The following is a 22,131-nucleotide window of genomic DNA, read 5'->3' as shown; positions in this document are numbered from 1 at the left end:
TCTGCGGATTCTTGCACAAGAACAGCCATTCTTGCACAAGAACCCGCCAGTGTAGACATATCTCTGCAGTCAGAGTTCAAAGGCTGTATCAAGAGGCCAGGAATGACATCATAAAGATGATATTTCAGGGTTAGAAACTGGAGAGGGGATTTTATGCCACCTCAGAGATTGTTGACACAGTAGAACAAGGCTCTTGGCTTCGGCTGCTCCCAGCTGTCATGAAATAAACACACGCTAGCTTTAGGGTTCAAGACAGACAAAACCAAATTAATAACCCAGCTGTGGGGGAGGGGGTTGTCACAGATGGCAGGGAGTCACCCCTTACCAATACAAGCCCCTTCCTCACACTCAAATGCCTGAGATATTTATACCTTCTTACAAAGTCACAGTGGAAATTTACAGAGAAAAGAGAACAGAAGGCACTTTATCCTTAAATGGTAATCTCTGCTTGACCAGATAAATTACAAGCACTGCGATTTTATTTGTTTGTTTAACAGCATTGTGGTTTCATGCTCAACTTGCTTAGGAAGCTTGCTTCTGACGCAGGACGCACTGTGTACGGTTCAGTCTTTGGCCAGGCTAGCGAGGCCTACCTCCACAGTATGTATTGGACATAAATATTTTACTTAATTTAAAATAAAGTTTGATCAACTAACATGAGAAAGTTAAAAGGTTTAATCTCTTTAATAATTTAAATGCAACTGCCCAGATGCAGCCCTAGCAAAATGGCTTGACTAATTATGTAATTAAGTGAGTTTCCATTAGCAACAGTAATCTACAGAAGGCTTGGAGAGGGCAGGGCTGTGATTGGCCGGGCCAGGCCAGGCCTGAGCACCGCTGAGGGAATCCACTCAGGGGAAATTGCTGACAGCCCTTGACTGGAGACCTTTCCAAAACAGGCTACAAACCAGTTACACTGAGTACTTCAGCTGCCAATCCAGCCTGCAGGAAGCCTCATGAGCAAAATCCCTCAGATACCCCAGCTCTTCCTGTGCCACACTCAGCCCTGGGCTTACACACAGGTGAGGGGTTATACAGCCCAATCTCTCCAACCCAGAACAGATCCACCTGGTTCCAAAGAACCAGGCATGAATCCCTGGTCAATTTATACTTTCCATCTTACCCACAAGATCACAGTGGACCAATCCTTTAGAATCGAAAGGTTTATTAATAAAAGAAAGAAAAGGTTGAGAGTAAGGCTATTAAGGAGAATACATTGTATACATCAATCAGCAAGTTCTTGATGCAGGATCTTAGCAGAGATGTTACAAACTGCTAGCATAAAAGTCTTTGGCATACATTGTATATCAGGATGGGTCAGAAATCCTTCCCGTGTCTCTGTACTTAGCAAGGCACATGGAGCCCCCTCAGGGCATTTGATATTCATTTCTGGTGTCTCCCAAGCTGGAGCTAGTTACATGGTCAAGTGACCTGTTTCATATGCCAGCAGCCATTGTGCCCTGGCTGCTTTGCAGCTTTCCACATGCATTCCTCAGCTGTGTATTGGCCACCCTGAGAACCATTGTCCTTGGAGCCATACAAATTAGCATAGTAACTCATTGCACATTCCTTCCTCATGACAGGCAGTCCATACGCAGCATCAGCAGAGCCCATAGTCTTAACTTCCCATACAAACTCCAAACAAGTACATGAATACCACACATAGAATCAGCACAACATCAGCTATCATTTGACACCTTGCATGACCCAATCTGTACAAAATTTGGGGCAAACAGTTTCCCGTGAGTACAGCAATGATCTTAAGGTGAGTATGTTCACCTTAAAATCCAATAACATGACAGGGGCCTCAAGAAAGGGTTGGGGTCTTGAAGAAGGATCTAGGATGCAGAAGCAGGCAGGTGTCTGGCCTGGGGGGAAGGTGCAGTGTCTGGTCAGGAGACAGGGTGCAAGAAAAAAAGACTGTGTCAATGCAAGCTGGGGGTGCTGGCTGCCAGGAAAAAGGGAATTGAGGAGATTGGGAGGGAGTGTCTGGGAAGGACAACAAATATTACCTGGCTTTGGGACCCCTTGAAACAACATCTCCAGCCACACTGTCCTCGTCACCCCAGAGGGAGGCTCTACTGCTGCAGCAGCAGCCACACAGACTAGGACCAGACACCGGACACCAGAGGCACCACTACTGCTCCCATTCAGTCCAGGACTGGAGGTGTTGCTGCTGCAGCCACGCAGCCCAGGAACAGCCCCAGAGGCACCCCTGACATGGCTATGTGGCCCTGGAGGCCAGCAGTGCAGTGGCAGCAGTGCCTCTAGTGCCGGGCTCAGGTTGTGTGGCAAAGACTCAGCCTAGCGCTGCCTCCTCTCTAGTGGCTACAAAGCATGAAGAGGGGGTGGGGCTAAGCTCCTTCCCCTCAGTACATCTTCATTTGGAAGTGGGGCCTGGCACTGCCTTGTGGACAGGATCAAAGTCTTAGGAAGGCTGGATTCTACCAACAGAGAAAATTTTGCTCACCCCCACTATAGGGTCTCTCACCTGTGTGGGTTCAACTATATGCAACAAGGCTTGAACTCTCGCTATAGCATTTCCCAAAGTCAGAGCAGTTAAAGGATTCTCTCCTGTGAGAGTTCTCATGGATAACAAGGTGTGACCTATGACTGCAGCATTTCCTACAGTGAGAGCAGGTGAATAGCTTCTTCTGTATGGGTTTTCCTATGTCTAACTAGGTGTGACCGCCGACTGAAGCTTTTCCCACAGTCAGAGCAGCTGAAGGGTTTCTCTCCTGTGTGGGCTCTCCTATGGATAACAAGGTTTGACCTCTGACTGAAGCTTTTCCCACAGTCAGAGCAGCTGAAGGGTTTCTCTCCTGTGTGGGCTCTCCTGTGCATAACAAGGGCTGAGTTCCGACTGAAGTTTTTCCCACAATCACAGCATCTGAAGGGTTTCTCTCCTGTGTGAACTCTCCTATGGATAACAAGCTGTGACCGGTCACTGAAGCTTTTCCCACAGTCAGAGCAACTGAAGGGTTTCTCTCCCGTGTGGGCTCTCCTATGGATAACAAGGTGTGAGCTCCGACTGAAGCTTTTCCCACAGTCAGAGCAGCTGAAGGGTTTCTCTCCTGTGTGGGCTCTCCTGTGGATAACAAGGGTTGAGGTCTGACTGAAGCTTTTCCCACAGTCAGAGCAGCTGAAGGGTTTCTCTCCCGTGTGGGCTCTCCTATGGATAACAAGCTGTGAGAGGTCATTGAATCTTTTCCCACAGTCAGAGCAGCTGAAGGGTTTCTCTCCTGTGTGGGCTCTCCTATGTCTAGAAAGGCCTGACCTGTGACTGAAGCTTTTCCCACAGTCAGAGCAGCTGAAGGGTTTCTCTCCCGTGTGGGCTCTCCTATGGATAACAAGGTGTGACCTCCGACTGAAGCTTTTCCCACAGTCAGAGCAGCTGAAGGGTTTCTCTCCTGTGTGGGCTCTCCTGTGGATAACAAGGGTTGAGGTCTGACTGAAGCTTTTCCCACAGTCAGAGCAGCTGAAGGGTTTCTCTCCCGTGTGGGCTCTCCTATGGATAACAAGCTGTGACCTCCGACTGAAGCTTTTCCCACAGTCAGAGCAGCTGAAGGGTTTCTCTCCTGTGTGGGCTCTCCTGTGGATAACAAGGGTTGAGGTCTGACTGAAGCTTTTCCCACAGTCAGAGCAGCTGAAGGGTTTCTCTCCTGTTTGGGCTCTTTCATGTTTACTAGGAGTTGCACTGTCACTGCAAGCACAAGGTGAATGTTGATGGGGGATTTTCTTTTGAACAGTTTCTGTGTTTGTTTTCAACCTTCTGATCCTCTGACTGGATTTATCCTGTCCTGCTCCTGGATGGTTTCCCTGCTGCCTTTGTAGACTACGCTGACTCTCACAAGTCTCTCCTTGCTCAGGACTCTGAGAAACATGCCCTTCAGTTCTTTCCACTAATACCCCACATGGAGCCATTTGCTCAGGTCCTTCCTCTTGAAGACTCCTCTCACTGTTCTCATTCAGCATCCCATCACCTGCTGGGAGGGAGAGAGAAACCACACAGGAGTCATTCTCTGTGCTGAGCTGAAAGAAAAATTCTGAATGGTGAACAGAAAATGGGGGACAAACCCAAAGAATGGCTGGAAAGATTCAATAATCATGAGCTGAGTTCACCCTGCTCCCCCATAACTCTTTCCCTACCCAGCTCTCTCAGACTGGAGTTGAGACAGGCTGAAGGGCCAGTCAGACTTGATGAAAACACACAATCAACATCATGAGAACACAGAAATTGGTTTGAGTCAGTTTAGCTGATATCTCACCTGTGTGGTTGTCACTGATGATTTCCCCTTCCTCACAGCCTTGGAGATCCGGGATCTGCAGCTCTTCCCTTCGCTCCACCCAGGAGAGCACATGAGCTTTGAAGACTGGAAATCCTATTTCGGGAGCAATTAACCAAGTGCTGATCTTGTTCATTAAGGTCTGTGCCATTCCTGCTTCCAAAGCCAGGATCTGAGTCTCCTACCCAGACAGGCTCCTTCCCCACCTTCCAGAGACTTGTCTCTGGCTGGTACAAGATCCCAGGCAAGACTAATTCCATCCTCCCCCTACCCTACCACCATATTGGGAATAACCCAGCAGACTCCCATGGGGAACTGGGCGCTCTGCTGCACTCTCCAGGATACAACTCAGTCTCCTTTAGGGCCTATTGCATACTTGGGCAGGAGAGGAACACACTGCTCATAAGGGGAGAGCTCTAGGGCTTTCAGGAATGACAGACACCTCTAGCCAGGACTCTGATTTGAGCTGCCACATGAGGTCACTAGGGCTGCGAGGGAAAGGATCCAGCAGAGCTCTAGAGCCCTGTGGGCTCTGCCCACAGAGCTCTTAGCTTGGGGCTGGACGTGTCCTGCTCTTGGGCTCAGATGCTCTACTTGAGCCAGAAGGAGGCTGGGGAATTGTCTGATCAGGAGAATGAATCCTTGGTTGGCCACTTCAGGCCCTGCCTATGCTCCATATTCCTGATCCTGACTGACTGTGCCTGGGTGCCCACAACAGCTGTCAGCCCTGCAGACAGCCAGGGCAGTGCCGGCCTGTTCTTGTGGCCAGCCAAGGTAGAGACAGGCTGGGCTGCTTCTCTGCTGCTCCTAGATTCTCCTGCTGTTCAGCTCCTTCTGCAGCCTTGGTTTGACTCTGCCAGCAGCACCAACCCTCCTTTTGTGGCCAGTCGGGCCTGTCATTTGGTGCCCCTCTGGCTTGCAGAGAATCTACCAGAGGCAGGGAAGGACTCTGAGTTGATGCCTTCCTTCCAGGGGCTCAGCACAAGGGGTCCTGCAGACACAGAGGCTGTGTCTAGATTGGCCAGTTTTCCGGAAAATCAGCCACTTTTCCAGAAAAAACTAGCCAGCCGTCTACACTGGCCGCTTGAATTTCTGCAAAAGCACTGACTTCCTACTGTAAGAAATCAGTGCTTTTTGCGGAAATACTATGCTGCTCCCGTTCGGGCAAAAGTCCCTTTTGCACAAAAGGGTCAATGTAGACAGCTGAGTTTTGTTTTGCGCAAAAAAGCCCCGATCGCGAAAATGGCAATCGGGGCTTTTTTGCGCAAAAGCGCATCTAGATTGGCCATGGACGCTTTTCCGCACAAAGTGATTTTGCCGAAAAGCGTCCGTGCCAATCTAGACACTTTTCCGAAAATGCTTTTAACGGAAAACTTTTCCGTTAAAAGCATTTCCGGAAAATCATGCCAGTCTAGACGTAGCCTAAGGGTGTGTGTAAACTACATGGCTCCGTCGATGGAGCCATGTAGATGAGGCGGATCGGCCAAGGGAATTGAAGCCGCGATTTAAACAATCGCGGCTGTTACGACGCATCGGGGTTTCCCCGACTGCTGCCCCCCCTTAGTGGCACAAACAGACTCCACCAGCCAGTAGAATAGAGGGAGTTTATTGCGTCTCCAGGATACAGTACAGCATAGATGTAATCGGGTTACAGGGCAGGCCTAGGATGCCTCAGCCCCCCCTAGAGATGGGGGAGATTGGGCCGGGCCCCTAAATTCCAGCCCTTTCCCTAGGCTGCCTCCATCATCCCCAACAGAAACTACTTGACACTCCTCCAGCCCTGCCCTGCCGCCAGGGCTGACTTCGCCCTCCTTCCTTTGTTCCACTCCCTGGGAGGTAACTGGTCAGACAGGTTCGGAGCCCCTTGCATAATAACTCACCCCCTACCCTGTAGTTTAGACGCACCCTAAGAGCAGCTGCAGCCAGCCCCAAAACTCTGGTACCTGCCGTTCCTGCCTGGGCCCTTCCACTGACACCTCCGGCCAAGGCACAACATGGGCATGATGGTGAGAACCACAATGAGACCTTGGCTGTGGGAAGAGCAGCACCACTATTATGTCGCTGGACCTCCTCTCACACAGGAGCCAGGATTACTGGGGCAGATACTGCTGATACTGAGGGTTCGCGCAATGAGGGACCCTGAACCAAACGCAACCCAGCTGCTCCAGAGCCCACCCAGGTTCTGTTACACAAGGGGACAGGAATCCTTACCTAGCCAGCTCACAGCCTCGTAATTCTCCTGCATCACATCCCTGTAGAGGGCTCTTTGGCCCGGGTCCAGCAGAGCCCATTCCTCCTCAGAGAAGTACACAGCCACCTCCTCGAAGCTCACCGGCTCCGCCACGGCCATTTCCTGTCCCTGGCTCTGCAGGCCAGGGGCTGAACTGGAGTCAGACATGGGTGTTCTACAGCCTGGCAGGGGGAGAAGGGGAATTGGAGACATTTCAGAAGGGGCTTTAATCCTTTCCACACCTCCATTCCACCCAGACTCTGTCCCTGGTGACACATGTGCTAGATTCTGCCATTGTGGGCAAAAGCTTTAGTCTAGATATTCCATGAACAGGAGTTAGATCCCAAATCCACATTCATTTCTCTCTGTACCTGACTTGAATTACATTACTGCATCTGCAACAATGGGATTTAGTTCTCAGCACCCAGCGTTTCTGATAAGCCACATATTCATCTGCCTGAACATGGACATAGGCTAAATGCAGGCTGCTGTATTTAAAACCCTTAGTCTTCATTCATGGATTTGCAGCACAAACTTTGCTCTCTCATCTGACAAAGATGATATAAAGCCTTTTCACAACAGAGTCAGTGAAATTACCACCACCATTCAGATACTTATTAAACACGTGCGCTGAGTGTTTGCAGGATGAGATCTTAAGATTCATGGGATCAGAAGATATCCTTAATCATGAAGTCGGACCCCCCGAGTGGCACAAGCCATTACACTCAGTCCATTTCCCCAGGCACAAAGCTCCATTTCCCCAAAGTGTATTTTCTAGAAAGTCCCCATGATTTGAAGACATCAAGAGATGGAGAATCCACCAGTTCTTTGCTCATTTGTTTCAGAAGCAAATCATCTTCCCTATCAAACATTCGTGCCTCTTTCCTAACCTGAAATAGTCTGGCTTCAGCTGTCCCTTATTGTTTCTCACTGAGCCTTATCCACTCGAGAGCGTGGGTAATACATTTTGATGGGGGGCCAAATGCAAAGTGGCTGAGAGCTGCACTCTTCCATGACATTAATGCAGGAAATGCAGGGTCTGGGACGGATGCTGGGATGAAGAGGAAGTTTGGGGCAAGGGTTTGGGATGGAAGACAGAGGGGGTCTAAGAGGGAGTTTGGGTGAAGGAGGCAGGCTGTGATCTAGGACACTGGATTAGCCAACTATTCATTATCTAAATTAAAGTTAGATATTTAAAGTAAGTGGTTGAGTGGACAAATAAGAGGCTGTGGGTTTCTGACCACAGAGAGCTCTTGCATTTATAGCTGCAGCAGGAGGACAGAGTTTGGGTATGCAGAGTGTGGGGCAGGAGTGGGGAGCAGAGATTAGGAGGGGAAGAGAGATGGTTGGGGTGTCAGAGGCAAGCTCTGGACAGGAGCCTTATCTGAGTGACTCCTGGACAGAGGCCAAGCACCTCAGGCAGGCAGGGAGCCTGCTTGACCCTCTCTCAGACTGCAGGGCCATGAGGGTGTGTAAATACTTGACCCAGAGGGGAAGGGGCGCAGTGCTTTGTTTCTGGCCAGAAACCAGCAAATAAGATTGCTCTGGGGGTGGAAGCAATGTCTGAACCCTTTCCTCCTCCCCTCTAGGCTCACAGTTTTTTTCTGAGTGGCTTGCAGATGGAGAGTGGCATCTGTGGGCTAGATCAAATGGCTTGGTCAGGTAGATCAGACCCATGGACTCTTATTTTGCCCATGCCTCCACTAGACGTAACAGCCCTTGGGAATCCAGCAGTTTCTTGCCTTGAACTACCTGATATAGTGGAAGCCTGGCAGCTCTCAGCCTTTCACCCTATTTATTGTTTGAAACCAACCCCATGTTGAAACTGAGCAGTGAAATCTGAGCCTGAAGGTGCCATCCTATGTGTGCTTTAGCTTCACCCCTTTAGCATCACAAACCCATAGACCAGTGTTTTTCCAACTATCCACAGGCCCCCATACAGTGCCCCTGGGGCTCCTCACTGATCAGTGTATGTGATTTAGGTCTGAGTCCACTATGGTTGCCGTTGTTGGTAACTTTAATGAAAACCCCATGAAGATGTTTCCACTGGAATTTTTTCATCATTTAAAGACTCTCCACCTGCAAACTCACCTTGTCTGAGAGCTCCCAGGGATTTTCCTCTTGCTCTCTCCAGTGCAGAGGGCAGAGTGTCTGGTGGGGGAAGGTATAAGAGAGGTGAGATTCCAGGCTCTCCTGTTTATAACCATGTCCCCATGCTGAACTCTGCATTTCAATTGTATCAGAGACCAGACAGAGACAATCACATTGAATTGTTTCAGGAATTTAATATGAAAGTCTAAACTTTCATTTCCTTTCTCACTCGGGCACCTCCCAGCTATGGAGCCAACATCCCTGCAGCCTCACACCTGTCCCAGGAGAGAGAAGCTGTAAATGAGATTTACACCCCCTCCCACTTGGTTTCTCATTCACTTACTGCTTCTTATCATAACCTGGAGCCGTGGTGGCGGAACACGTGGCCATCACAGGAACTTTGGCCATTTTGATCTCTGAATGGGAGGTTCAGAGTTTGCAGATCCTTGGATTTATCTGCAATCAGTTGGGTCTGTTCGCTCAGTGTCTCTAAGGATAGCAGAGTGATGGGGCCATCATTCTCCACGTGGGAATTGAGGCAGGGGAAGGTTGGCTTCAGAGGCCAGATTCAATGGTCTCAGATACTTGAACCACTTTCCTTTCATCCATCCCTTCTAGTTACCTTTGAACTGCCTCAGAGTCTCCGACAGAGCAATCGTTTTCTGGGAGAAACCTCTGAATTGTTCTTCCAGTTCAGGGGAAATCTCCTCTGGCAGCTGGAACTGCCCCATCTCACACCTGGACAGAAACAATTCAATGTGATTGTATTTCATTTACTGCTGATAAGTTCTGGCTAGTGAGTCTCAGCTCTAACAGGCCTGGAGTTAGAATTCCTCCAATTCTTCCAGCCTAAGAGCAGGGACAACATATCCCATGGCCATGAAACCTTCCCCTGAAAGGCCCCACTGCAGTTCTTCAGTTCTGGCCTGGGGAGACTGGCTGGGGGACAAAAGGGGAATTGAGTCTTCATGGCCAACTCACTCCTTGGCCTCCAGACACTGAAAGACAAGAGGTTCCCAGGTGAAGGGGTGAAGGAATCTGTCCACTAGGAACTAGAATGAGACACCAGCTCCTCCCTCCCCAGCTCCTTCCACACAGGTCTCCAAACAGCCCTCAGTTGGGACAGACTCTTGGTCCTTGCTGCCCTGGGCTGACTGTGCCCAGTGCCCAGCAGCAACAGGCCCACGTTCCACCTCACAGTCCTGAGGTAGCCAGTCCCCAGGGAGGTGACAGCTCCAGGAAACACTTGAGGTCAGACTGATCCCTGAATAGGGAATCCCAGAGTCTGCTGTGCGACGGTGAGACTCTCAGAATTCAATGAGTCAGAGATATTCGTATCTAACATCTGCCTCTTAGAGCCCTGTGGAGATGTGGTGCTAACATCAGCTCCAAGCTCTTTCCCTGAGCTGTGCAGCGTGAGGGGAGTGAGAGCCACGTACCTACTCAGGGTTCTTCTGACATCCTAGAAAAAAAAAAGACAAAGAAAAGACTCTCAGCCCCATAGGACACACACAGAGGACCTCAGGGAAGGGATTTTGCAAACATGGGAAGAGAGTCCCTGCCCTGGAGTTACACCCAGATCTGACAGCTGGACCTCAGCACTTGTGATTTAGGAGCCTCCTGTCCCTGTGTGGGGAGCTGGGATGTTTCTTCCTCAGTCTCACCTGCACGAATTCACTTGCTGGCTTCTGACACGTCCCCTCCAGCTCACTGATCCCCTCACTGAGACGGGAAATCTGCACAGAGAGTTTCCTGACAGTGTCAGTCTGGAGCCTCCCAATCGTCTCATCCAGCTTCTCCAGCTGGGCCAGCAGGAGTCGCTCTTGTTCCTCTAGGAACTGCCACAGCTGCTGAAACTCAGCCACAATCATCTGCCTCTCGGCTTGCGTCCATTTCTGTATGAAAGCAGGGAAAGGGCTGGTCAAGGGCATGAATGGAGCCCAGGGCCCTTTCATGGAGAGCTGAGTGAGAAGCAGGGAGAATTTCTTGGAAAACCCTAAAATGTGTGACATTTGACTGTACTTTGTGGTTAATAGGCAGAGGTGGCTCTCCCAGCATCTCCTTTGGGCCCTGTGTCCCTCTGAAAGGGATGTTCCCATGTCTGTCATGGGCAGTAACTTTTATTATTCATGGGCTCTGGAAATTCAGACCCTGAGCAGCATGAGGCAGGACTCAGCACCAGCCTGACAGAGATAACCAGGAAGGAAAAAGGAGGAAACATGTTAATACTCCAAGTGATCAGACAGCCCTTCAGAGGGACATTCAGCTCACTTGGGGAGGATGTCTGGGAAAACCACAAAGACTGGACATTAACTCATGCACTGACATGGAAGCTCAGGGCCTGTCTACACATGGATCTCAGCCAGCAATTCACGATCCAGGAGAAACACAAACAAGCCCAACGTCACCAGGGCCAAAACAGGAGTCTGCCTGCTAACAGCCCTCCCACTGCCAGTCCCTGCTGTTTCAAACCACAGGCACCTACCAGATACTCTTGGCATTTCCTTTCTGCTGTTGCTTTCCTTTCCAGCACCTTTTCTCTCTCTTCCCTCAGAGTCTTCAAATGGGCCTCCAATTTTTCCTGAACAAACAGATATAAGCACAAGGGCAAACCCCATTAGATTTCGGGAGCCCATTTGTTTGCCTTTAAGAGAGTCCCAGTTTTGTGGAGCTCTGCCCCTGTCCAGCAGGGACTCAGCCCTGGACTTGGTTGTGTCCATAGAAAAAGACACAAGAAGAGACTGAGGATGCAGCAGGACACCTACGAGGGTAAAGGAAGGATCAGTGGTGGCACCTTTATAAAGAATGATGCAGGTGGGGAATAGGGAGGTAAAAATGCTTAACAATACTAATCATGTAACTGATTATAATTTTATCAGTAAAAGGATTTTTTTAACCTGCTGACAGGAAAGGCTGGTAGCAGAAATGGGCTCTCCTGGGCTGAGGATCTCTCACGAGGTCTGCCGGGGGTGGCCACAAGGACTGCTGGCTAATGGGAACTCCCAGCAGGTGCAGACTGACGTTAGCTGCCAGAAGGAAGCAGGCACTGCTGGGGCAGTGGGGAGTTTAACCAGTAACTAGCACGGATAAGCATTAGCTCTTCAGTTAACCAGTTTGAACTCTTGCTACAATCCAGTTGACTCCTAGTTGAGTCTGGCATGGACCTGCACTTCCTGAAGTCCTGCTATGGGTGGCGTGAAGGCGCTCGGGGCCCCATACAGCATCCAGCTCAGCAACCTCATCTAGTGCAGGCAGCTGCATTGGAGTTTAACCCCTCATGGAGCACCTCAGAAGTTCGGAATCCCTATTAGAAACCTTCACTCCCTGCTGGATCTAGGGCTTTATCAAGGCATCTTTCCCTCCTAAACGGCCACACTTTATCACTGTTCAGTGATGCTGAGGGGCAGGGAGTAGTGTAAGTCTAACAGGGTACGGTGCTAAACTCTATCCCTGACGTGCCTGGCGACTATGAGCGACTAGGTGCTGCCCCACCTTCACTTCCCACAGTTTGTCTAACTGGACTGTGACCTGCTCAGAGAAGGGACTTTCCCTTGCTGGATGTTGTGCAGGTCTCAGCTGCCATTGCAGGTCTGGAAGGCAAATGACAGATTGTTCCACCGATCAATAACAGCTTGTAACCTCTTCTTCTCCAGTCCCAAGGCAGCTCACTGATAGGTTTAGATCACAGGAGGTACAGGCCACTCTTTCTGATTGTTAACACCTTCCCTTGTGCAAACACCCAGAGAGGGCTGGGTTTCAGGATTCACAGCCCCAGAGAAACCTTTCCCACATGGGGTATCTTGACGTAAGTTGCCACAAAGCCAGAGCATTTACTTTTTACAGCATGTCTTGTAGGCGTTACTGAGCTGTGTCACAACTGTGCCCAGTAACTGTTAGTGAAATAACGCTGTAATTAAAACACACTGGACAGTAACTCTGTACCTTGTACTCCTGGGCACCTTCCTGTATGAGCACCACCGTGTGAGCCTGAGATCTGTCAGACACCACACAGATGGGAGTTTGATTCTCTTCACAGAACCACTTCAGAGCCTCCTGGTGCTCCCCGCACACCCCGTCCCATCTTGCTCTCTTTGATGCCTGGAAACTCAGCGGCTTGGCTAGTTCCATCACATTTGCCAGCTGCCAGTTGGGCCAGAAGGGTCCCTGCTGCTCAGTGTCTCTGCCCTGAGGGCTGAGGGGGGCCTGGCAGGAATTGTGCCCACACTGCAGAGCGACAGGGGCTGTGAAATCCTCCAGACAGACGGGACGCGGCGCTTCCTCCCGGACACTTTCCACGGGGCTCTCTGCAGCCATGGCTGCCGCTGGGCTGGGGGACCGGGGCCGGGTCACTGTCCTGAGCTCAGCAGTGGGGAGGCAGGTCCGGGGGCCATGAGGCACCAGAACTGAGGATACAAAAAAAAATCACAATTAAAAACTGAAAAAACCCCCAAATCTTCTCTCACTCCCCTTCCTCCCCCCCCCCCCCCCCCGCCAGGGCCTTCCCTGGGCCCCTCAGTCACCTGCCCCAGCTAGATCCCCCCCGGGTCTCTGCGCCCCTCAGACCAGGGCCCCTCCCCACCCTGTGTTCAAATCCCCCCCCCCCCCCCGCACACTCTGCAGCCCCGTCACAGCCCCTCTGTGCGCCCCCGGCCCGCACCCCCAGACACCCCGAGCCCGGCGGGAGAATCAGGGAGCCCGACGGAGGGACCGGAGGGATGGGGGCGCCGACTCCCCCCCCTCAGCTCCCCCGCGCCAACGGCCCCTCACAACGGCTCCAACCTCGCGCCGCGTGACGTTACTACAGCCGCCGCGCAGGGGGCGGGGCCTAAGCAGGGCGGGGAGTGACGGGCGGGGACGCACTAAAATCCGGCTGCGGGGTGTAGAATGGGGCGGGCGCGCTCAGACCGCGCATGCGCAGCGGGCTAGTGACTCCGAGCAGAGTCCAGCGCCCGGGGTTTAGCTCAGGCCGCGAGCTGCCCGGCCACGCCCCCAGCGCCGCGGGGCCCCACGTGGCTTCCGCCTGTGGGAGCCAGGCCGGAGCGAGATTCTACAGGCCCCGGGGCTGCCGCTCCCCGCGTGTCTGTGCCGAGAGCAGCTCCCCTGGGGCGGGCACCGGCTCTGCGGGGGGAGCCTCCCGCGGGACAGCGGAGCGGCCCCGAAGCAGCTGCTGCGCCGGGGGGAGGGTCCAGAGCCCCGCGCTAGGGCCAAGGGCGCTGCAGATGAGGAGCCACCGCGGACTCGCCCGCTCCCCCCCCCCCCCGCAGCGCTCGCAACCCCTGCCCCTCCCCCCGCCTCCTCCATCGCCCCCAGCGCTCCCCGTGGCAGCCACTGGCCGCAGCCGGAGCCCAACGGACCCCGCCCCCCACTGTGACGTTGTTTGCCCCGCCCCTTGCTCTCGCTCCGATTGACAGGGGTTCCCCAGGCTGTCACGCCCCAGTGACGCACAATTGCCCGCCCCCGTGGCCGCATCATCAGTGACGTACATTGCCCCGCCCCTTGCTCTCTAGTCCGGGTGACGGGGATTCCTCTGGCCCAGCTGTCCGGCTGTCCGGCCGGGAGTGACGGGGCCGCCCAGAGACACTGAGGGCGGGGCAGGGACTCGGAAGGGGGCGGGGCCGGGGCTCCACCAACCAATGAGAGCGCGGAACCCAGTGACGCGCCTGCGCGCTGCTCCCCTCCGGCGCGAGACACGGACCCGCCTCTCCGGCCACTGGGGCGGGAGCGCGCGGACTCGGCCGGGATCGGGCCCCGGAACGTGTCACCTGCGGGGGGGCGCCGGGTCCTCGCCCTGGGCAGGCAGCTCCCGCCCCCCCCCCCCGCCCCTGGGCTCTGTTTGCAGGACGCTGGGAACGGGCCGCAGGGGGCGGGTCACTGGGGATCCCTGTTCTGTTCCCTCCCCCTGGGGCACCCGCACTGGGCAGACAGGACACGGGGCTGGGGGGGCCTTTGTCTGACCCGGCCTGGCCGCTCCTGTGCGGGACCCGTAAAGTCATTAACATCGGCAGCGCCATGGACACTGAGGCTCCTTTAGAACGAGCCGAGCAGCCTGAGCGCACGTCAGGATCGGGCCCCGGAAACATGGATTCCAGCTGGAATAAGTGTTTGGCCTGAGAACTGAATGTCACTGGGCTTGGAGGGAGCAGATGCCAGCGAACCTCGATTTCACTGTCCGCTCACAAACCGAGGGGAAAAATCTTTCCATTCATAGGAACTGAAAGTTCCACACAGGCCCAGGAAGAGCCAGGCTGCTTGAGAATTTCTTATGGTTGAAGGACTTTGACTTAGTCTGTTTTGAGAGTCACATTGACAATTTGTGGGTTAATAATAAAGATTTTCCTCTTTGAATCTCAGTGTCTGTCACTGAATAGCAACTGTCTGAGCCAAGTACTGCCTGCCCCTCCCCCTAGCATTTCCCACTGCTGTGAAAATTGAACATGGGAAAACTGCAACTGGGAGCATGTAACTAGATACACATAAATAATCAACTGTTACTTTATCTGTCAACATCACACATCAAACACAATGAATTCTTCACAAGCCTCATCCTCACTGCTTACGCACACAGGTCTGGGAACTGATCAGCCCAGCATGGTGGATTCTGGGGTCCATGTGATGCCCCAGGGCTCCTCCACACCAGCACAAGGGCGGGTGCCAGGGCCACAACCAGAGTGTGGGACGTTTCTCACCAAAGCCTCCAGGGCTGGGGTGTCGCCTGCTGGCTCTTCCCCTTCCAGGAAACAGCCTGAGTGAGCTCCAAGGAGGGGAACAGCCCGTTGCTGCTGGAGGCAGGTAGAGCCTGCGCTCAGGAAATTGAAACTGATCCTGTTCCCCAGACCAGAAGGAGCCCTGGCCACAGTGAGCCTGTACTAAGCCTGCAGGAGGAAGCATCTTGTTCTGTCTGCCTGGAGGGTTTCACAGCCCCTGTCACTCTGGAGTGTGGGCACAATTTCTGCCAGGCCTGCATCAGCCAGTGCTGGGAGCAACCCGGCCCAGCCACCTCCTGCCTGCAGTGCAGGGATCCTGTGCAGCAGGGACCCCTCCAACCAGTGAAGGAAGCAGGAGGGGACGGGCTGTGCGAGGAGGATCAGGAGGTGCTGAAACTGTTCTGTGAGGAGGATCAAGGCCCCATCTGCGTGATGTGTGACAGATCCCAGAAGCACCGCACGCACACGGCGCTGTCCATAGAGGAGGCTGCCCAGGAGTACAAGGTAGGGAGCTGCTGCCCTGTCTGCTGGGGAATTATTCTGGGTTTTAGTCACTGGCTAATTTCCCTGACTCTTCCCTTGCCCCGTGCGACTCAACAGCCAGCTAAAGCCTGCCTGGCCTGGGACAGGCTGTAACCAAAGAAACCAAATGGGAGGTGGACCCAATCAATGTCAGGCTGGCCTCTGGGAATGTGCTGCCTTTAGACTGGAGAAGGGGGGGTTACAAGTGGCTGGTGTTACAGATTTGATGACTAGAGATTGTTTTTATTATTTGTATTTGCATCACAGTCGCCCTCACAGACCCCATGTGAGATCCGGGCTTTATGCAAAACACAGCCAGGGACAGTCCATGCCCTGAGCAGTTTATAGTCTAGAGATAACCAAAAGGTGAAGAGGGGAACTGAGGCACAACGCAAGGGAGTTAATCACCCAGTAGGTCAGTGGCTGAGCTCAGCACAGAATCCCAGTTTCTCCAGATGAAGTCCATGGTCCTAACCACTAGGCCATGCTGCCACCTCAACCACATCGTGAAATGTGTCAGTTAGGTGGGAAAGGCACCTTGCTCGAGGCCCAGCAGGGACAGAAGGTTTCCCACTGGGATGCTGAACTCCTGGGCTGCTCCAGGAGGGGTTAAACTCAGATGCTGCGGCCAGCACTAGAGGAGGTCACTGAACTGGATGCAATGTGGGACCCCGAGTGCCTTGAGTCCACCCACAGCAGGACTCCAGGCAGCGCAGGCTGTGCCAGGTACCACTGGGATCAGACTGGGATGGAGCAAAACTACCCCCAGGCTGGAGCTGCCCGGTGCCGGTCTGACCTGTGCCAGTGGGTACCTGGGCACGAACCAGCCAGCGAGGTTCCGCTAGTCCCACCAGGCAGCCTGTGGGAATCTCCCACAATGCACTGCTGCCGGTAGCTGTACCAGGGACTGGGGCAAACCCCAACCGTCCTGAACAGAAATCAGCCTGTTTAATTAGGGAGTCACTGACCCATCCCCAGAGCACAGGACATGCCCACGCCTGCCTGCTGGGCCTTTCCTCAATGCTTGGTCGGCCTCTGTGGGCCTGTTCCTGCCTCGGTCAGACCATCCCCGCCTACGTCATTCTGTGTGGAGGGGCCACCCCCTCCTGCCCCCACCCTCACAGGTGTCCTGCTGCAGCCTCAGTCTCCTCCTGTCCATTTCTCACCAGACAAAGCCACGGCCAGGGCTGAGTCCCCACCAGGCAGGGACAGAGCCCCACAGAACTGGGACTGTGCAGACAAATGGCCCCCCCAGGCCCTCAGACGGTGGGGAGGGGGGGAGACAAAGGTCAACTTCCCTGGGGTCTGCTGATTAAATCACTGCTGCAGTGCGCTGGGTGGCTGTGAGGGCTGCCGGGGGCGGGAGGGGGGTGGGGGGGCAGGGAAGGGGACATGGTTCAGCGCGCTCCATGTGCTGCTGAGGGCTGACTGTCCCCATCCCTGCCCCTTCCGACTGAGGCCCTGCCCCTCCCGCCTGAGGCCCTGCCCCTCCAGGGAGTGTGGAGCCTCCCCCACTCCCTCCACTTCACCGAGCAGCAGCCCAGTGATGCTCTTGCTCCTCTGAGCCTCCCTGTAACGAATGGGCTTGCCCTGGTGCTTAGCCCAGCTCTGTCCTACCAGCACAGTCCCCAGGCCTCAGGGCTGAGCTCCCAGCCCCTGTTTAAACCCTGGTGGCTCCTGGGATTGGCATCACTTAGGCTATGTCTACACTGCAGGCTTCTTGCGCAAGAAGATTTTTGCAGAAGGGATCTTCCGCAAAAACGTCTTGTGCAAGAACGCGTCCACCCTGCAAAAGTGCATCAGAAGAGTGATGCGCTTTTGCGCAAGAGAGCATCCAGACTGCATGGACACTCTCGCAAGAAAGCTCTGATTGCTATTCACAGCATAGCCTGTGCTTTTTTCGAGTAGCACTTTTTGCACAAAAAACCCTGTTGCCCATCCACACACACCTTTTTGCACAAGAACTCTTGCGCAAAAAGGACTTATTCCTCGTAGAAAGAGGAATACCTATGCCACAAAAAGCCCTCTGTTCTGCCGATCTGCTGCACATTTTCTTGCGCAAAAATGCTCTTGACGTTAGGACGCTCCGTGCACTTTTGTAAAAACAGCAAATGCTGATCTGATAATCAGTTGACTAGTTGATTTCCACCCCCCATCAGACAGAGGCAGCAAAGGGGGGAAGAAAGGGTACTTGAAAGTGGCAGTGCCACACAGCTGAGCCTGGGATCAGCTGTGCAGCACTGCTGCTTTGAAACACCATGGCGGCGTTCAAAGGGGCAGCACTGCACAGCTGATCCCAGCTTGGCATTTCAAAGGGGCAGCGCTGCACAGCGGATCCCAGCTTGGCATTTCAAAGGGGCAGTGCTGCACAGCGGATCCCAGGCTCAGCTGTGTGGTGCAGTGTATGTGGAGCCTGGGGTCAGCTGAGGACTTCCCAGCTGAGCCGGCTCCACATGACATTTCAAAGCGGCAGTGCAGCATGGAGCCCAGGATCAGCGGGGACTCTGACTCCCACTGGGGATTCTTGTGCATTTCAAAGCTGGTACCCACACGCAGCCCGGAGTCAGCGGGACTTCCCGCTGGCCCTGGGCTGCACGCGGAATTCTGCATTCCTCCTTTGAAATGTACAAGGAGGAATAGGGAAGTGCATGTCGACTAGTTAATGGAAAGTCCATCGACTACTTGACTAGTCAATTAATCACTAGTTAACATCCTTAGTTTTGCCACGATCTTGGGTTGCTGGATTAGATTCATATCTGGACAGGCCCTGAGCTTCCATGTCAGGGGATGAGTTCATATCCAACCTTTGTGGCTTTCCCATAAATCCTCCTCCAGTTACCTGAATGTCCCGGGGAAGGGCTGTCTGCTGGGTCTGCTCATTTCCTGCTAATGGGTTTGCTTCTGTCCTCTCCCTGGGTATCTGTGTCAGTGCGGGGCCAAGCAGTGTTCCCAGTACACTGAGTGCTTGGGCGGCAGCTCAGGAGAGTTTCAGATGCTCCCCAGCTAATTGGCAGAATGTCAACAGCTAGGTGTTTCAGCTGGTGGTGCATATTTACACTTGCCTCAGTGCACATAGAAAAAATATTCCACACATTGATGAAGAAGTTTAAAGAGAATCTGGGTGTTGAGTCCTGCCCCCTACTGCTCTGGATGTGAATTCCCAGAGCCCATGGATAGCAGAAGATGCTGCCCATGACAGACATGGGAGTCTCCCTTTCAGAGGGACACAGGGGCCAAAGGGAAAACTGACCCACAGGGCAGAGTCAAATGTCAGAAATCTGAGGGTTTTCCAAGAAGTTCTCTTTGCTGCACACTCAGATCCCCATGAAAGGGCCCCGGGCTCCATCCATGCCCCTGACCAGCCCTTTCCCCATTTTCATACAGAAACAGACACAAGCCGAGAGGAAGAAGATTGTGGCCGAGTTTCAGCAGCTGCAGCAGTTCCTGGAGGAACAAGAGCGACTCCTGCTGGCCCAGCTGGAGCAGTTGGATGAAGAAACTGGGAGGTTCCAGACTGACACTGTCAGGAAACTCTCTGCGCAGATTTCCCGTCTCAGCGAGCGGATCAGTGAGCTGGAGGGGACGTGTCAGAAGCCAGCGAGTGAATTCCTGCAGGTGAGACTGAGGGAGAAACATCCCAGCTCCCCACACAGGGAAGGGAGGCTCCTGAATCACAAGCGCTGGGGTCCAGCTGTCAGATCTGGGTGTAACTCAGCAGGTGCATTGCTGCCATGTGAGTGACTGTTGTGCTTTGCAGAGTCACAGGCACAGAGCTACTAGAGATGGCAAAGCCCCATAAGCTCAGGGGATCCATGTTCCTGGGGCCAGGGCAGGGCCCCTTGTTCCCATGTTTGCAAAATTCTTTCACTGAGTCCCTTGTGTGTGCCCAATGGGACTGAGATTCTTTTCTCTCTCTCTCCTCCAGGACGTCAGAAGCACCCTGAGCAGGTAGGTGTCTCTCGCTCCCCTCACACTGCCCAGCGCAGGGAAAGAGCTTGGAGCTGATGTTGGCATCACATCTCCCCAGGGCCCTGCAGCCAGATGTGAGGGGAAGGTCACAGGCTGGGCACAAATCTCTGATCAGCGTCAGCCTGCGGCTCTCCCCTGGCCCAGCAGACTCTGGAATTCCCCATTCAGGGCACAGTCTGAGCTCAAGTGTTTCCTGGAGCTGTCACCTCCCTGGGGACTGGCTGCCTCAGGGCTGTGGGGTGGGACATGGGCCTGTCACTGCTGGGCACTGGGCACATTCAGCCCAGGGCAGCAGGGACCCAGAGTCTGTCCCACCCGAGGGCTGTTTGGAGACCTGTGGGAATGGGCTGGGGAGGGGGGAGCTGGTGTCTCAGTCGAGTCCCTAGTGGGCAGATTCCTACAGCCCTTCCCCTGGGAACCTCCTGCCCCTTAGCGCCTGGAGGCCAAGGGGTGAGTTGGCTGGAGAGACTCAGTTCCCCTTCTGTCCCCCAGCTGGTCTCCCCAGGCCAGAGCTGCAGACTGTTCATGGGACCTTTGAGGGGATGTTGCAGGGCCAAGGGCTGCGCTGCCCCTGCTCTGGGGCTGGGAGAACTGGAGGATTCGAACTCCAGGCCCAGCAGAGCAGCGACTCACTGGCCAGAGCTGGGGAACTGAGTCACTCGGTGCACTGTCCCCATGTGACGTTGTCTATCCCCAGGTGTGAGATGGGGCCGTTCCAGCCGCCAGAGGAGATTTCTCCTGAATTGGACGAGCGAGTCAGGGGTATCTCCCGGCAAATGACTGCGCTGTCGGAGACACTGAGGCAGTTCACAGGTACCGAGAAGGGACGGGGAGGGGAGAGTGAGTGAAGCGTCTGAGGCCATGGAAAGAGACCGATGGTGGTTATTTAGTTCCTCATTAGATTAAACTTCTGTTGATTGTGAGGTGAGAATGGCACCCACTTGCCATCCCAGACACTCAGGTTGATTAATTGAAACTTATTTGTTCCAAAAGCTACTTTGTAATTACAGCTACTGTTAGAGCACAAAATGGCCGACACACAGACAGAAACACGCCCAGCTCCGTGCTGCTTTCTGCAGAGACGCTGAGTACACAGACCCCACGGCTCACAGGTAGAGCCAGGAGTTTGCAAACTCTGAACCGCTCGTGTCAAAGGGACCCAAGTGGGTGAAGTTCCTTTGAGGTCAAAGTCTTTGCAGGATCTGGGCCTAGGCTGTGACAAATGTCAGGAAGTGAATGAGCCAAACCCAGCGGAGTCTGCAGGGTGGGAGGGATGTTGAGGAGAAAGCGAATCTCTTCACAGATTGTCCTGGGCTTCCAGTGAGGCTATGAGGTTGGTTCTTTTGCAGGGAGAGGCCTGAGTGAGAAAGTAGGAGGCTTCAAACTTCTTTAATGGCATGAATTGCCTAGCTGAAGTTGAAGTAGCTTAATTCAGCTCTTAGAAACATAGAATCATAGGGCTGGAAGAGACCTCAGGAGTCACTGAGTCCAGATGCCTGCCCAAGGCAGGACTAACCCCAACTAAATCAACCCAGTCAGGATTTTATCAAGCCAACACTTAAAAATCACTAGGGATGGAGATTTCACCACCTAACTAGGGAACCCATCCCAGTGCTTCACCACTCTCCTAGGGAAATAGTTTAATCCTACTATCCAACCTAGACCTCCCCCACCGCAGCTTGAGCCCATTGCTCCTTGTTCTGCCATCTGTCACCACTGAGAACAGCCTCTCTCCATCCTCTTTGGAACCCCCCTCCAGGAAGTTGAAGGCTGCCACCAAATCCCCCCTCACTCTTCTCATCCTTTCTGTAGTGGGGGGCCCAGAACTGGACACAATACTCCAGATGTGGATTCACTAGTGCCAAATAGAGGAGAATAATCACTTCTCTAGATCTGCTGGCAATGCTCCTCCTAATGCATCCTAATATGCCATTCGCCTTCTTGGCTACAAGGGTACCCTCTTGACTCATAACCAGCTTCTCATCCACTGGAATCCCCAGGGCCTTTTGGCACTGTACACATAGCAGAAAATGGAGAGAAGAGCATTCTCCCTCTGACTTCCTTTACTCCTCCTGAAAGCAGGTCTACCACCAGCTACAGAAGAGCCTCTCAGTGTGATTAGCTGTCTTAACATGACCGCTAATTCAAACCCTGGGAGATCGGCAGCAGCAGCCTCTTCTCTGCACTGTAGACATACCCAAGAGGGTTCGGGGGGGGGGGGGGGGGGGCAGCTATAACAAAAACCCAGCTCTGTGTGTTAGGATTGGGGATGTCGTGGGCAATATAGACTCCTGAATCTCACCCATCTTCTCCCTTCCCCCACCAGACA

General features: G+C 53.5%; 1 protein-coding gene across 1 annotated transcript; it reads right to left on the bottom strand.

Moving 5' to 3' along the window:
• Window positions 1-660: 660 nt before the first annotated feature.
• Window positions 661-13,065, bottom strand: LOC149522972 (uncharacterized). The gene is given in 10 exon segments (XM_089771232.1): window positions 661-2,655; window positions 2,657-3,986; window positions 4,269-4,382; window positions 6,498-6,698; window positions 8,608-8,667; window positions 9,230-9,345; window positions 10,047-10,069; window positions 10,272-10,502; window positions 11,093-11,188; window positions 12,550-13,065. Coding segments are annotated over 10 exon segments (2,697 nt in total). The 5' UTR covers window positions 12,922-13,065; the 3' UTR covers window positions 661-2,501.
• Window positions 13,066-22,131: the final 9,066 nt, after the last annotated feature.

Source organism: Pelodiscus sinensis, chromosome 19 (genome assembly GCF_052426305.1).
Source record: "Pelodiscus sinensis isolate ZL-2025 chromosome 19, ASM5242630v1, whole genome shotgun sequence".
NCBI classification, from domain to species: Eukaryota; Metazoa; Chordata; order Testudines; family Trionychidae; genus Pelodiscus; species Pelodiscus sinensis.
The sequence above is the reverse complement of the archived record's forward strand: the minus strand, read 5'-3'. Positions and strand labels throughout refer to the sequence as shown.